Below are 16,963 nucleotides of genomic sequence, written 5' to 3' on the forward strand. Positions count from 1 at the left end.
GATGGGGACTCCTCCACCTCCCTGGGCAGGCTGGTTCAGTGCCTGACCACTCATTCAGTGAAAAAACATTTCCTAATATGCAATCTCAACTCCCTCTTGCACAAAATGAGGCCATATCCTAGTTCAATTGCTAGTTGCTTGGGAGAAAAGCACAACCCCCACCTGGCTCCATCCTTGTTGTAGAGAGCAGTTTGGTCTCCTCTCAGCCTTTTTTTTCAAGTTCTGTGTTATACAGAATCACAAGGTTGGAAAAGACCTCTAAGATCATTGAGTCCAACCGTTCCTGTCCTGTGCTAAACCAGATCCCTGAGCACCTCATCTACCCATCTGTTAAACACCCCCAAGGCTGGGGACTCAGCCCCCTCCCTGGGCAGCCTGTGCCACAGCCCCACAACTCTGCCAGGGAAGAACTTTGCCCTCCCAGCTGAGCTGACCCTGCCCTGGGGCAGCTTGAGCCCATTGCCCCTTGGCCCATCTCCTGTCCCCTGGCTGCAGAGACCATCGCCCACCTCTCTGCACCCTCCTGGCAGGGCAGGGGAGGTGGGGAGAAGGGCTCCCCTCAGCCTCCTCTTCTCCAGGCTCAACACCCCCAGCTCCCTCAACTGCTCCTCATAGGATTTGCCCTCCAGCCCCTTCCCCAGCCTTCTCTGGACTCGCTCCAGGACCTCCATGTCCTGGTGAGGAGCCCTGAACCAGACCCAGCACTGGAGATGCAGCTTCACCAGTGCTGAGAACAGGGGCAAATAAGCTGGAAATACACAGGTATGTGTGCACGAGCACTCAATCGCTACATAAAAGTGAACATTAAGTTTGGCAATTTATCATGTGAAAGAATAGATTCCTTACAGAAAAACACAGTAACTCACACTTCAAAAAAGTGTATTTAGAAACTGAATTTAATTGACATGTATTTAGTCTCAAACAACAGTTCTACCTTTCTGGACCCTCCCAATTTCCCCAAAACTTCACAACTCAAAGGAGGTTGGAACTAGGTTCTTTCAACACAGACTGTGTAAGGTGCAATTAGAGAGCAGCAAACCTGACCCTACCCGCTCTGCTCACTGGAGTGTGTGTTATCAAGATGCTGGAGGAACACAGAATGTAAATACATGATATTTGAAGCTCATCTGTGCTCCTCTAGATGGATACAGAATAAGAAACAAAAAACAAGCTGCCACTTAAAATTTTTAACTTCATACAAATGTAAGCTGTCACAAAATACCTTTTGCATTGTGTTCATACTACTGGGAAAAGCTGCCAGTCTTTTATTAACGACTCTTCCCAGCATTACTCAGTCGCTGCACATTAGAACCAGCAGCTGGAGAGTTTTGAGTGATAATGAAACCTGTAACAAGCCATCTTCAGCCGTCTTTTCCAAACAATAAGGGAATTAAAATTTCAATTTAAATGCAGAGGTTTGAAACACGCTTCAGTGGCAAAATTACTTCAATTAATGTGAGTGGAATACAAAGAGCAGACTGCAGAAATGCGATGCAGCAACCAGAAATTATGCCATTAGAGTGCCTGCGTCAGCCTGACACGGCGACTGCAAAGGTCCAATTTCGACTGTACGTATCAGAAGGCTACAGGCAACAATATTAATCAGTGCTCCAATTTCAATGTGAGGGATACAAGCTCCTTGTCAGATCATTTTGGGTTTTTTTATAAGCCATGAGCATCTGTTTACCTTCAGGAATGAAACAAAAGGACAGAGAGATCTATATACACTCTGCATCCCTGACAGTTTAGTAATTATTTTACATGATATTCATCCCTTAGAAAAGGAGGAAGGAATTATCCTGCAGCCAGTGAGTGATTACAACATCACAGTCTTGCAGGGGTAATGTTAACAGAAGATGGCAAAAGCCAATGAGCCTACAGCGATTTTTGTCTGTGAAAAAGCTCCAAATGCAGATAGGTTCCTATTTCTTTATTACAGGTCCACTTCTCTTCAAATGAGAACTGCACGTGTCAACAAAAGGCTGAAATAGCATGTTCAATTGTCACTTGAGCTTCCTCAGTATTAAAAAAACCCAACAACAAACCCCAAAACACTGCCAAAGAAAACTAACTGCTGCTTTTTATAACCCCATTGTTTTATTTCTTAGGAAAGATACTCTACTCTGGAAAAAAGCCAAGCAAATAACAAAACAGCAGCACGATATACTACAGAAGTCTGTACTTCAGCGAGGTCTAATATTGGCTGACTCTCATTGTAGCTCCAGGCAACCTTACCACATGCTCGTGTGTGTGTGTGTGTATAGAAGTGTGCATATAGAAATAAAACTGCCCATGTAAGATATCACAAGCATAATAGACTTTAGAAATGGTTTGCAATATATATATACACACAGATATCAGAAGAATGTATACATAATATAAGACTGTGTAAGAAAAAATACCAATACTTAGGATTTCTCATATAATATATATATTTCATATATGTATGAAATTTCTTCATATTTCTTCATATATATAGGAAGAAAATACCAATACTTAGGATTTCTCATATATACATGTTTCTCATATATATTTTATATATATATAACATATATATTATATATCTGAGAAACACTAAGTATTGTTTATATATATCAATATTTTTTTATATATAGGATTTCTCAGAGATAAGGAAAATATATCTATATGTATCTCCATACTTCAGATTTATATACATATATGTTTATCAGTACTTAGGATTTCTTATATATCTAAATACATATCTATGAGAAATCCTAAGTGTTGATATATATCAATTTGATATATATAGGATTTCTCATATATGTATATGAAACAAATATATATCAATACTTTCTTTCTATATCTATCTATGAGAAATCTTAAGTACTGATATATATTTCTCCTATATATATATATATATGAGAGAAATCCTAAGTATTGAAATTTTCTTCTTACACTTCCTAGCTTATATTCCAGATAGGAAATTAATTACTTCTCTGCAATTTCCTTCTAAGAAGGATTTTCTTAAATTAAAAAAGAAAAAAGCACCAAAGCAACCCCAAGCAGACTGACAACTCCACCAGTAAGGAGAAGCACCAAGTGGTTTAACATTTCCATCGATACCGGTGTTGACTCTACATGCTGTGCTTTTTGTGCTGAACACCTTAATTTACATCTATTTCATCTCTCATAATCAAAAGTATCAGATGAACACCACACTCCAATTTCCTACATCAGGAACCTGACAAAAATTTTGGCAAAACCTGACTGCACTCTTCTGGTGTGCACAGCCCCAAGCCATTGCACTGCTGATCTGTGTTCAGGAATTCTAATAGGTTTTAGAGAACATTTGATGAAGTGTCATAAAAATTCCACTCTACAGTATGCAACAGAAATGGACACATTCCCCATGGCAGGAAGCTTACAGTATAGTAGGAAAGATGTAAGACAATAGTTTGAAGCTGAGTGGTGAAGTTAACGTGCCAGAGGGATGAGATGCCATCTAGAGGGACCTGGACAGGATGGGGAAATGGGCCCAGGGGAACCTCACAAGGTTCAACTAAGCCAAACGCTGGGTCCTGCACCTGGGTCAGGACAACCCCCATTATCCATACAGGTTAGGAAATGATGTGCTGGGAAGCAGCCCTGAGGAAAAGGACTTGGGAGGACTCATGGGTGAGAAGCTGGACATGAGCCACCAATGTGCACCTGCAGCCCAGAAGGCCAATCCCATCCTGGGCTGCATCCCAAGGAGTGGGGCCAGCAGATCAAGAGAGGGGATTCTGCCCCTCTGCTCTGCGGAGACCTCACCTGGGGTGCTGGGTCCATTTCTGGAGCCCTCAGCACAAGAAGGACATGGACCTATTGGAGTGTGTCCAGAGGAGGCCACAAACACGATCAGCAGGCTGGAGCACCTCTCCTATGAAGACAGGCCTGAGAGAGTTGAGCTGGTTCAGCCTGCAGAAGAGAAGGCTCTGCAGAGACTTTATAGCAGCCTTCCAGTTCCTGAAAGGTGCCTGTAAGAAAGCTGTTGAAGAACTATTCCCAAGGGCATGGAGCAATCGGACAAGGGATGATGGTTTTAAACTTGAAAAGGGGAGATTTAGGTTGGATATTAGGAAAAAAGTCTTCAATAGGAGGATGGTGAGACACTGGATGCTGTGGAGGCCCCATCCCTAGAGAGATTCAAGGTCAGGCTTGATGGGGCTCTGAGCAACCCACTCTAGTGAAGATGACCCTGGAGGGGGTTGGGCTAGATGACCTCTGAAGGTCCCTTCCAACCTTACACATTCTTTAATTCTATGACTTAAAAGGACAGCGAGGATCTAAGGAGAATTGTGACCAGGTCCTAGAAAGATGACTGCAGCAGGTGTAGCATGAAAAGAGAACATGAGTAACTGAAAACAACAGCAGGATGATGGAAGAGTTAAGTCAGAGAAGAATATGCAACAGCAACAAAAAAGAAATCCAGAGAGGGTTACATAGGCTTAACACCAAACTGTTGAAAACGTTTCAGAGGGTACAAGATAAGTTTTAGAAAGTCCTATTTAAGGTAAAGTGAGATAAAATGGAAACAAGGAAATTAAGTTCAGCCCTGGGCTCTAGGAATACAAGGTGGTAACACTAAGATTTCCAGCTGCTTACCCTGTAGAATACTGACTGGTTAAAAAGGAGTGAAGAGGCACAGCTAAGAGAAATACAAAGGACAGTAAAGCACAAAATGCCAGTAACAAAAGTAGGCAATGGAAATATTTCTTTAGAGGCATTCTCTGGCAGACACAAAGAGAAATACGAACAGAGATACTTTTATTGCCCTCACTTTTGCATCACAGACTGGTTAAGGCTGGAAAGGACCTCTAGAGAACATATAATCCACCCTCCTGCTCAAGCCTCGTCACTTACAGTCAGCTGCCTCGGACCACATCAAGTCTGGCTTTGAAGGTTTTCCACAGATGGAAACTCCACAAGCTCTCTGGACAACCTGTTCCAATGTTCAACCATCCCAACAGTAAAAACCATCCCCCATTTCAATTTGTGCCCCCGGCCTCTTTTCCTGTCACTAGACACCACTGAGAAAAGTCGGGCTCTGTTCTCTTTTGGTCCTCACATTAGATATTTTATAACCATTGAGAAGGTCTCCCTGAGGTTTCCCTTCCCCAAGTGAAGCAGTCCCAGGTCTCTCAGCCTCTCCTCACATGTGAGATGCTCCTGTCGCCTATCTCTGTGACCCTTTGCTGGTCTCATTCCAGTAACATGACTTGTCTCTTGTCCTGGAGAACCCAGAACTGGGCTCAGCACTTCACACATTAGGAGTGAGTAGAAGGGAAGGATCACCTCCACTGTGAACGTTTTAACTAGTGGTAGAGAACAGTTTCAGAAAGAAAGGACTGGAGCTTGGTGAGGAACTGTGCTTATTAAGTTGAGAAACAAGAGAAAAAGGCAAAAGATTGTCATTAGAAGCATCCAGGAAACTGCAGCCTCCACCACAAAACTGGAATGGAAAAGTACGCTTGTAAAAATGGAATCGAGGAGAAATATTTGAAAGGAGAGAGGAAAAAAGATGAGAAAAGAGATGGAGATAAATAGAAGGGATCAAGAGTCCTGGTAAAAGACCTAGAGGAAGATAGCAAGAGGCAAACACACCTAAACGGTGAAAAACAGTCCCCCCCACGCACACACTTCCCCCCTGAATAGCAACTAAGATGTGAGTGCATTCTGGGACATGAAACACACGAGGAACAGGAAAAGTTGTTTGATAATTCAAATGGGTTTGAAATCACTGATAATGTATAAAGACAGACAATAATACAGGCAGGTGTCAGGGAAATTAACTTTAAAAGCATGCACCAGGTTACAAAAGCAGAAGGTAATCCTATGTGCAGATCAAATGGGTTACAGAAAACATCAGCATGCTTCTGGCAGGTACTGACCCAGCACGAGGCACCACATCTTACCAGCATGTCCGTTGCATTGAGGTAGTGCTTGCTGGCCATGCACTGTTCCAGCTTCTGAGGCACTTGCTTGATGTTTTCTATCTCATCCAGTAAATTCAGGACGTGTTTGTGCTCGATCCCTTCAATCCACAGCTTGCGCAACTCATCCCGCTTGCAATGCAGCAGCATCTTGCACGATAGCAGGTTCTCCTTTACCTACAAGCAACAGATCCAAAGAGTGATTAAATCTGTCCCTGTAACTGGCACTTCTAACACTGATCAACCCTTTCCCACATTTACTTTATTAGGAATTAAGGTCCTGGAGCATCTCCCCTGTGAGGAAAGGCTGAGTGAGCTGGGGCTGTTCAGCCTGGAGAAAAGAAGACTAAGGGGGGATCTAATTAATGTTTATAAATATTAGTATGGGACACAGGGGGAAATGGCCAGCCCCTTTTCAGTGGTCTGTGGGAACAGGACAATGGGCAATGGCTGCAAGTTGGAATATAGGAAGCTCCGCACCAACATGCGGAAGAACTTTTTCACAGTAAGGGTGAGGGAGCCCTGGGACAGGCTGCCCAGGGGGTGTGGAGTCTCCTTCTCTGGAGAGATTCCAGCCCCATCTGGACACCGACCTGTGTGACCTGTCCAAGGGACCCTGCTTTGGCAGGGAGGCTGGACCCGATGATCTCTGGAGGTCCCTGCCAACCCCTACAATTCTGTGATTCTGTGAATTCCAAAAATACTACAAGGCTACAACCAAATCCAAGTTCATTAAAGTTTCCCATTATTCCTTTGGCTGAAGGAAAACACATAGTACATACACACCAGAGTTGCTTTCACAGGGAGATGTATTTTCAGCACAAGTTTTGTACCACTAGTGAAAATTTAACTCAAGTAGCAGAACGTGAGCAAACGCAGGATCCTATTAACCGTGACCAAAGCCTTATTTGTACATTTTCCAAAAAATCAATTCAGTATTTTGGCATAGAGCAAGAATTGAATTTTTCAGTGAAAGCAAATAAGGCACTACTAATTTTTCTGCTGTAAACATTTTCCATCTGCCTATTAAATCTTTTGGCACGTCTCCTCCTTTCTTGGAGTTTGGTGTCTGTTTCTGGAAACACAATATCCAAGAGTACAATCATTTCCCCCATCTCATGAGCAGTACCAATTGTTTTTTGGAAGATATGGTTTCACTGGAACAAACAGCAGTTAAAAGAAGGTTTAATTCAGCATTTGCATTGTTTAGCAAGGCCACTACATCACCTAGAGAAACACCTTGGTGTTTGCCATTCATTTTGTTTTCAAGCCTCACACCATTCTCTCTACGTGGCAGAGTCTCTTCCTCTTCTACCCCATTTGGGAAACATCAAGAGCTTTTCTTCCCCATTCTTTTCTGCTCAAAGGCACAGCCTGCATTCCCTGCTTTCAGGTTCTCCCAATATCCTCTGGTAAGGTCAGTATAACCTAGCTCTTCTTGCATAATGCAAATCGCTAATACATATTAAAATGTGGAAGCAATTAGCAACACAGCTTCACACATTGCTTTCACACTATTCTTGTTTTTGTGATAAGTTATGAATACTTAGGGTCCAACCTTTTCTCAGGCTGAGCTCTCACTGAATTACACATGAAGAGAGACTCTCAGAAGTAGGCCCTTCAATTTATTTTTAAATAATGAGCCTTCAAAGCACTCCAGAAATCCCACTTCAGTTGCACATTCTCCTACCTTGTCCATCTAAAGGCAGTTAAAAAAAAATACACGTGAAACACTAAAATACAGACAGTAGTAAATAACAATAGCTGCATAAAACAGCCTTGAGTCCGAAGGGACTAAGATTTCAATATAGTAACACTGCACTCTGAAGTGTCCTTCTGAAAAGAACACACAAAAATCCCTAGAAAACCTAATGTAAGGGTGTCCTAAGTTGCTGCAAAAGCAAACTAAAATGCATCCAGAGATTGTTTCAGACTTAATCCCTTTTTAATGTCTTAATTTAAAATGTTTCACCCTCTTAGCATGCCATCATCAACAGTCTGCTGTTACATAGGGCCAAATCAAGTCAGCCAAACAATTGCAGGGCTAAAAGGAATCCCACAAAACTACTCCCCATCCTTGCAAGAGAAAAGATCAACTCCATCTACATTTGGGAGCAGGGGAAGGAATGAACAGCATTCCTTCTGTTAGAAACTCCCCTTGGCGTGCTGAACTGTTTCTACTTTATAATTCCATTTTACAGCGCTAACACCTCTAGCGCTAGATTGAAAACTAAGCCTTTCCCAAAAGGAATTCAGACAAGAACTGACTACAAAAGGAAGAGGCACAGAGGGATCTCGACTATCTATCACTTCCACAATTCCTAAAGCAAATAAACACCTGTGAGATCATCTACCTTCCACCAGAAGGAAACATCAAAAGAAAGTCCGATAGTGTAATAGAGATTGATGAGAAACCAGATCTGGGGCCTCTCCCATGAGATTAGGTCAAAACTACTTCAATACATATTGACCAAAACTAATAAGAAAACTTAAATATCAAAAGGTCCTTCACCCTTACAGTCACTCTTCTTGGTGGGACCAAAGGTCACACCCCTATATGTTTGTTTTGACCTCGGCAAATCTGAGTACACTGTGTAAAAATAGGCTACTGGCTACAGTTTACTTCAAATTTAGTGCAATTGATCTCTGCTTTCAAAGTGCTGAGCTTTGTACATAAATCCTAGAATGAACTCTTAGCCTTGGAAAGCATCAGAATGGTCTCATTTTCTTTGAAAATGCTAAATGAATTTTAAAAGCCAAAAGGGTCAGTATGTAGCCCCTGAAGGGGAAAAGCTGACTGCTCCTAAAGCGTTGCTGTGAAAGGTTTTAAGCCAAGACCTCCACAGGAACGGAACGGGGGGAGGGAAGGAATAAATAAATATCAATTTGGTGCCTAGTTTGCAAAGTTTAGGTACAGCAAACTACACAGGAAGTAAAAGATAAGAGACAAAAGCACTAATCTCCACAGGGAGAGAGCAGATGGAACAAGTCCACAACAAAGAGTGGCAGAGTTATTTACTGGCACGCTACCGAAGCGCGAGCACTCAAAACACAGCAAGATACAGGGGCACAGAGTTCATGTACATTCACACAACAGAACTGAGTTTGGAAATAGCACCAAAACTCATATTCTCCAAGTGAAAAGCAAAGCTGATGAATCACCCAGACTATTCAGGAGGTGGTTGGAGGCCAACGTATCAAAACACGAACAGATGAGATGGAAAGGTGTTAGCTTAGCAGCCCTCAGACTTCAGAAACCTGATAGCAACATGCCCAGACAATAAACGAACGGGGGGCATGGCAAAGCTTCGCACTTCATATCCACCTCTCTGTTTGCTTTTTAATTATTCCTGTTCTCAAACCACAGAGAGATCCTACAGAAAGTGTGTTGCCAGTAAGAGACAGCTCAGGACCACTGTATTAGGAGTGGTTTGCCTGCTCCAAGCCATGCCACAGAACAACATGATAATCAGGCTTAGTTTGGAATTAGTGGGTAACAGTGCTTCCCCAATACAGTTTTCAGTTGAGTTCAGAATGATGACAAGTAGCTGGGTAAAGAGAGAGAAATAAAAGGTTACAGTGGCAGTTTAAAACATTACACTACCAATAAAAGGAAAATAACACAGGAAGAAGATAGGGGAGTTGCACAGATTTGTACCCAGAGTACAGGCTATCAAGTAGATAAGACCCAAGCAAAGCTCTAGACTTCATAGAATCATAGAATGGTCTGGGTTGGAAGGGACCCCAAGGATCACAGAGCTCCAACCCCCCTGACACAGGCAGGGACACCAACCTCCAGGCCTGGAGCTACACAAGGCTGCCCAGAGCCCCATCCAACCTGGCCTTGAACACCTCCAGGGACGGGGAATCTACTACCCCTCTGGGCAGCCTGTCCCAGCCCCTCACCACTCTATAAAAAACTTCCCGCTAATATCTAATCTAAACCTTCCCTCCTTTAGCTTTAGTCCATTCCCCCTTGTCCTGCCATTATCTGCTCTTTTAAAAAGTTGAATCCCCTCCTGCTTATAAGCTCCATTCAGGGACTGGAAGGCTACAATGAGGTCCCCTCCCCAGCCTTCTCTTCTCCAGGCTGAACAAGCCCAGTTCCCTCAGCCTCTCTTTATAGGGCAGGTGCTCCAGCCCTCTAATCATCCTTGTGGCTCCTCCGAACCCTCTCCAACAGTTCCACATCCTTCTTGTATTGGGGGCCCCAGATCTGGACACAGAACTCCAGATGGGGCCTCACGAGGGCAGAGTAGAGAGCGACAGTCACCTCCCTGTCCCTGCTGGCCACTCCTCTCCTGATGGAGCCCAGGATACCATTGGCCCTACGAGCTGCAAGAGCCACTGCTGGCTCATTCTTCACCTGCTTGATCTTGTTGCGGGAGTTGGTGATGCGTTCGGTGATGCTCTGGTACGTGCGGATGGCGGTGGTGAGCTCGGTGTAGTGCTGGACAATGAGTTCATCCAAATCCCGGTCACACGTCTCGTAAGCTTCTTCCAAGCGGCCCTTCTCAGTCTCTCGGTCCTCAACATCATCACTGGTAGATAAAGTCCTAAGGGCAAAAGGGTTACAAAGACAGGGATGTTTTCAAATTACCTACAAGGACAGGGAATCATTGCCTAAAAAATGCAGTAATCTGCTGCAAAGCAGCCGCTCTTGGGAGTCTGTACATTTCATTGAGGGAAGTTTAGCTCTGGTTAAAGGGTCTTCCCAGTGTTCAGCATGGAACAATCTACTTAAATAAAAGAAAAAACCAAATATTAATATTGTGGGTTATTACTTCCCCAATTTTCAGATGCTTCAGAGCTTTTTTACTACTGGATCTATGATGAGGGAAAGTTTTCTATTAGTTATCATATTTCCAGAGAGTCATTAATATGGGCACAGTATAACATATGATTTATTACTCCCAAGGAACTCTAAAGAAGAAATCCTACTTTGGACACAAGGGCCAGAGGAACTATTTGTTAGGAGTACTGCAGTTCCTACTACTTGCCAGCCAAAAGTACTCTAGGAATATCACAAGGATATAGAGAAATCTATCAAGTCTACCCATGTCAATCTGTTTTCAAACGTACACCAGTATCTTGAAGCAATCTTAGGGACCCTCATTTACCCCTTTTATTTATTTTAACCTGTGAGTAACAGAACCTAGCAAGATTTTAAGTGTTTCTTTAATCAACAGCTAAAGAGATACATTATATCCTACAGTAGGTAGCATCCAAAAAGTTGGTTTCTGAAAAACAGGTCATTCTGAGTTTTCCTCTTCCTTTATCCTTGGAAGCAGAGCTATGGTCCATAGAGCTTTCCATTTTAAATCAGCAATGTAGACACTGAGAAATGTATACTTTGTTTAAAAAGAGATAGTAGATACAACCTGAACACTGGCATATCACAACCTTAAGCATCAACAGGGATGAATTCTGTAGTTCTGCTGACAATTTCTGAACCACTTTAAAGAACTTAGGATGGAAAAATAAGTAACTATAAAGATAAATAAAAGCTGGAGAGGAACTGCTGACAAGGGAATGTACTGACAGGAAAAGGAGGAATGAGTTTAAACTCAGAGGAGAGATTAAGACTAGATATGAGGAAGAAATCTTTCCTGGGGAGAGTGGGGAGGTTCCCCAGAGAAGCTGTGGCTGCCCCTGGATCCCTGGCAGGGTTCAAGGCTGGGTTGGATGGGGCTTTGGGCACCCTGGGCTGGTGAGGCTGTCCCTGCCCATGGCAGGGGGTGGCACCAGATGAGCTCTGACATCCTTACAACCCAACCAGTCTGGGATTCTACAATATTTAAAAAACAAAAATCACTGCATGTAAACTGATTTGGATCATACCCTTGAACATTATGAAACAATCACAACTTCCAAAAGAAATCCAGAGCATCTACTTGCCCAAAGTGAGATGCCTTTAAAATTACAACTAGTAGAGCATGAAATAACAGTCTCCACATATTCATGTAAATATCACAGAAGTTCAAGCCTCTGAACTGAGGCACATACCTTAAACAGCATGCATGCTACACTGAAAGAGTATAAAAATAGTGAGAGGCTAGAACCACCATTGTTTCCAGCCCTAAAGACTGTGAATAAATACTCCACCAGGATTAAGAGAGGATTTTGTGAGGGGTTCCCCCCCCCAACTGGATTTCTTAAGCTATTTATATAGAAAAGGTCAAACAGTTGGAAGGAAACAAAAAACCCATTGGTGAACACTGTGGCTGCTCTCTGCTGCTGTAAGAGCTTCTGCTTTGGATTTGTTAAAGCAATGTGGTCCAGTTGAACTGAAACCAGTATCTCCTGCTGTCAAGTGAGAAAGAAAATAAGAACTTCCACTGCAATACCTGTCATTTTTCTACAGGAAAAGTTAGAAGTTGAGAACTATTTGAAGACCTTTGAAAAATAACAGAGAGAAACCTATTTTCTTATGGTTTCTTTAAGAGTATCTTCAGTGACAACAAGCAGGACCCAAGAAGGGTTAGTATTTGATAAGATTTTTCTGACTCTTTCAATAGTTTTAGGAAAGTAGTAGAATCTCAACTGCAGCAGCTCTTCTCAAATAAATGTAAATAAGCAATTTAAACATACAAGAAGTGTTCCCTCTCTCTCAAAAAGTCAACAGAGACATACCCAAAACTTCCAGTTCACTACCGTTTCTTCCCTTGAAAGAAAAACAACAGGCTGCACCACCTACTCAAGGGCTCCATCTTTAAGGGAAGGAAAAAAAAAAGAAAAACAAAAAAAAGCCATTTCACAGGGGATCCCAATCCCAGAAAGAGCAGCTAAGAAAACTCAAGTGAGCAAGCAAGTCTGTACTACCATATGGAACACAGCACGAGAGGAGGACAAGAGCACGTGTACACTTGTCCTGCTCAACTTCCAAGGAGGACAGAGGAATTAAAGCCAAAGCATATCCTCCAACACCCTAAAAGACAACAGTGTACCCAAGTGACGTATTTTATATTACTCAGCTTTAACCTGCCTTTTCCCTTTCAGATGGCAGTGGCAGAAGGCCGTAACAGATACCACATGGCAATGAGAAGATACTCTTTCTTTTGTTATGCCTCAGAGTATCAGAGTGGGTTCCTCACACCCTTCTCCCCACCCACAAATATCAAAACCTGCACATTTTCCAGGGGATGAGGGTGCATCTCTCGCATGAAGAAACAGCAGAGATGAAGAACCCCCCTCCTCAGACTTCTGACAAAGTAGCTTCTTCCAATGCATGAAATTTATTTGTAGCATTTCAAGTTCCATGCATCACGGTAGCTACAGAAACAGGAATGCTTTCAAATGGTATTACATTAATATTCTACTCCCAAACATTTCTCAGTTGTGTCTTAAATCACATTTCCACGAAAAAAAGGTGTTTTTCTTCATTTGTACTCTGTGCAAAGACTCTAATAACATGCAGAAAGGCCCTGGAAAGCAAGACCAGAGTGGTTTGAAAAATAAGCCTGGAATTAAGAAATTTGGGTTATAGCCTCTGCTCTACTGCTGATTTCTGACCATGCTTACAGCTCCTCAACATTGCAGCCTGCATCTTGGCACTAGACCGTGAGCTCCACACAGCTCGTAGCTACTACAGACTCCCCAGGTAAATATCTGCATTTCAGTGCAACAGGCTGAGCAGGCATATTCATCTCCTCATGGCCCCATTTCTCATTCTCACCTGAGGATACACAGCACTGGTTCCTCAAAGCAGCAAGCTGCAATTACATGCACTAAGTACAACTGAAACACTCCAACGCTGCTAGCACAGGTCACAAACACTTCAGACCAAGTAATGTAGGAAGATGTGCTTGAAAACAAAGCCAAGCATACAGTTAATGCAACAACACTAAACATACAGTACTCCTGAGCTGCAATGAAGTTTGGGTTCAGGCTGTAATAGGTAACTAGAAAGTATGAGCATGAATGCATCTGGCAGTAAATCATGCTCCATTAAGAGCTCTTGCAGGTGAATACTCTGCCTTTGTAAAGAAGCACTTATTTTTGCTAGAAGAATGTTCTTCAGCACAGTTACACCAGACATGAACATATATCCTTTTTAAGAATTGACATATTGTTTGAGTTTGAAGCTGAACAATATTGCTTGTCTCAGTAGTTAATGAAAACATCGATTCTCTCTAACCTGCGTTACGGATTGCAGGAGAATCCTGGATTGCTACAGACACTAGAAGCAGAACCAAATTGGCCTGTATCACAGACTAGAAGAGTTTTGAGTTTTAATTAGACAAAATTCAATTTCAAAATTCTCCATTTGCCAAAGCTGTTCAAGCTTTGGCTTGAATCCGTCTGTAACACCAGTGGTTTGCTACAGAAGTTAAAGATCTTTCTACAAGGCTTAAGACTGTGTCACTAATGTCAGAACATGTCACAAGTCCTCCCTGCTGCTTCAGCAAGCTCCCACCCAACTCTGGCTTCCTAAAAATATGGATATGACTAGAATCACTGAATCACAGTGTTGGAAAAGACCTTTAAGATCATCAAGTCCAACCGTTCCTGTCCTGTGCTAAACCAGATCCCTAAGTACCTAATCAACCCATCTGTTAAACACATTCAGGGGCAGGGAGACTCAATCCCCTCCCTGGGCAGCCTGTTCCACATCCCAACAACTGTTTTAGTGAAGAACCTTTTCCTCACATCTGATCTGACCCTGACTCTGCCACGGCACAGCTTGAGGCCATTTCCCCTTGTCCCATCTCCTGTCCCCTGGCTGAAGAGACCATCGCCCACCTCTCTACAACCTCCTGTCAGGTCACTGGAGGTGGTGATAAGGTCTCCCCTCAGCCTCCTCTTCTCCAGGCTCAACACCCCCAGCTCCCTCAGCTGCTCCTCAGAGGATTTACCCTCCAGCCCCTTCCCCAGCCTGGTTGCTCTTCTCTGGACTCACTCCAGGACCTCAATGTCCTTCTTATGGTGAGGAGCCCAGAACTGGACACAGTAATCGTGGTGTGGCCTCAGCAATACTGAGTACAGGGACAAAACTAAGTAGATTCAAACCCTGCTGCCCAACTGTTTTTTTCCTTGTGATTGAGTTTAACTTGCTTTCTGCAGGAAATGACTATTTTTGCTAAAAACCACTAAACATTTGCACAGCCAAAACGTGGATGTTTAGGAAGCTGGACAGAGGTCACAAGATGACCTGTATCTTGCAAACCACAAAACATGTCAAAAGAAGGATAAAGCTGGCATAGCTGGAAATCAGAAGCTTTTATGAGATACCACAAGCTTATTGCTGCTGAAATGATATAATGACAATGTCTAACTAGAAGTATCAATTTTAGCTGTCATTCCACTACTTCTCTCCTTAGATATATAATATACATTTACTGCCACCTTCAGCAGAAATAAGATGCTCTGGAGGGGGGAAACAACCCATCTGGTTGAGCACTACACACTCTCACACACCTTCTCACACAGCCTGAACTTCAAAGACCTCATCTTTCAAACCCACAACACAGCAAGTAGTAGCATGAAAATATTGCCAAGCCACATTAAAAAGAAGAGTATTGGGAATATGGAGGTCTCAAAGCTCCAGTCTATCCAACCCGCCCTCAGGAACCTCAGCAGTACATGTTGGGAATATAGTTAATAAGTAAGTCTTTTTCTACACTTACAGCTCTCTAAAAAACCAGCTAGGTATGCAGTGGTAGCCCAGAATCCAACAGGATGAGCACAAGACAAAGGAATTGCTCTGCTGCTGTATAACACTTTCCTATGCCCATACTTGATGAGTGCAGTTCTGGTCTCCTCTCTCTTTTGTTGCCCTTGGAAGGGCAACTAAAACAATGGAGGGGATGAAGCAGCTGTTCTCTACAGAGACGCTGAGGCCAAGACCCTTTAGCTTGCAAAGAGCTGAAAAGAGATCTGACTGAGGTCTGCAGAAGTCAGAAACAAGATAAATAATGTAAATGCAAAACAATTTTTCACCAAATCAGGCATTACAAGAGCTAGTGGCACTCCTTGAAACTACCAGGAGATCAGTTTAGAAAAGGATTAAGCACACTTCTACTGCAGATAGTGAACTCCTGAACCCTGCTGCAGGATTTGAGGCTCAGAGCATCAGCACGTTCAGAAAAAGGACTTAAATATATTCACAGACAACAGGTCAAACCCAATACTGGAAGAAAGTAGCTGGAATGTATCACAACATCCCTCACCCAGCAACTGTGGACACTAGGGAAATATGGAAGCACTGGGCAGTGACAAGTGGCCATGCCTGCATCCACTCTCTAACAGTTTGTATTCCCTCTCTTGCAGACAAAGTACCAGGCTAGAGAAACCATTCATCTGCCTCAGTAGAGCATTTCTTTGGTCTTATCCTCTGGAATATTCCAGTAGTTTACATCACCCAAAGTGAGTAATGTTCTGGAGGTGATGTCACCTGTCTCCTGCACATCTAAGTACCAACACAGGGCCTCCCTTCACCCTCCCAGGGTATTTCAGCATCCAAACCTGTGAGAAGCCAAGACAATTATGATCCATTCTCACAGAGTTCCAGGTGAAACCACTGTGCTGCCAGGTAGCAGGAGTAAAACACCGCTTAGGACATCCCAGGGACACACTCACCAAGGCCAAGACCCAGTTAATACACCACTACCTATTTGTCACCTATTTTCTGGGATCCTAACCTGCAAGACTGGAACTCAACAGAAACTTCAGGCTCAGTCAGCTGCCATGTTCCAAGATTTCCAGCTGACTGTCAGATGCACCAGCTGGGAAATCTTCCCAGAATTAACACCTGTAATGGGAACCTCTAGCTTTCTTTAATTACCTGTTTTTGGAAAATATTGTGGAAACAATCATCACTAAAAATATCATATTTGTATTTTGAGATTAAAATTTACCTCTATTTACATCTTTTTAGTCTATTCTAGTTTAAAACATTAAAGGGACCAGTAACTATGCCAAAAGAGATAAATAACAACATAATTGTAGAATATTTTTTTGCTGGATAGGATAAAAGTTTAAATCACAACCCAAGACCCAAATGGAGGTAAAAAAGCTATCAGAAACTGAGT

At 42.8% G+C, this 16,963-nt stretch overlaps 1 protein-coding gene across 1 annotated transcript in view; it reads right to left on the bottom strand.

The window, feature by feature from the left end:
- Positions 1 to 16,963, bottom strand: part of EXOC4 (exocyst complex component 4) — a gene marked incomplete at its 5' end in the record, with an annotated part of 481,981 nt that overhangs the window by 446,044 nt on the left and 18,974 nt on the right. Inside the window, 2 exons of the mRNA XM_084273112.1 lie at positions 5,916 to 6,110; positions 10,300 to 10,489. Of these exons, the coding sequence (XP_084129238.1) occupies positions 5,916 to 6,110; positions 10,300 to 10,489 (385 nt within the window). The remainder of the gene's footprint in view (positions 1 to 5,915; positions 6,111 to 10,299; positions 10,490 to 16,963) is intronic.

This window comes from Gallinula chloropus (assembly GCF_964237585.1).
Source record: "Gallinula chloropus genome assembly, chromosome: 1".
Lineage (NCBI taxonomy): Eukaryota > Metazoa > Chordata > Aves > Gruiformes > Rallidae > Gallinula > Gallinula chloropus.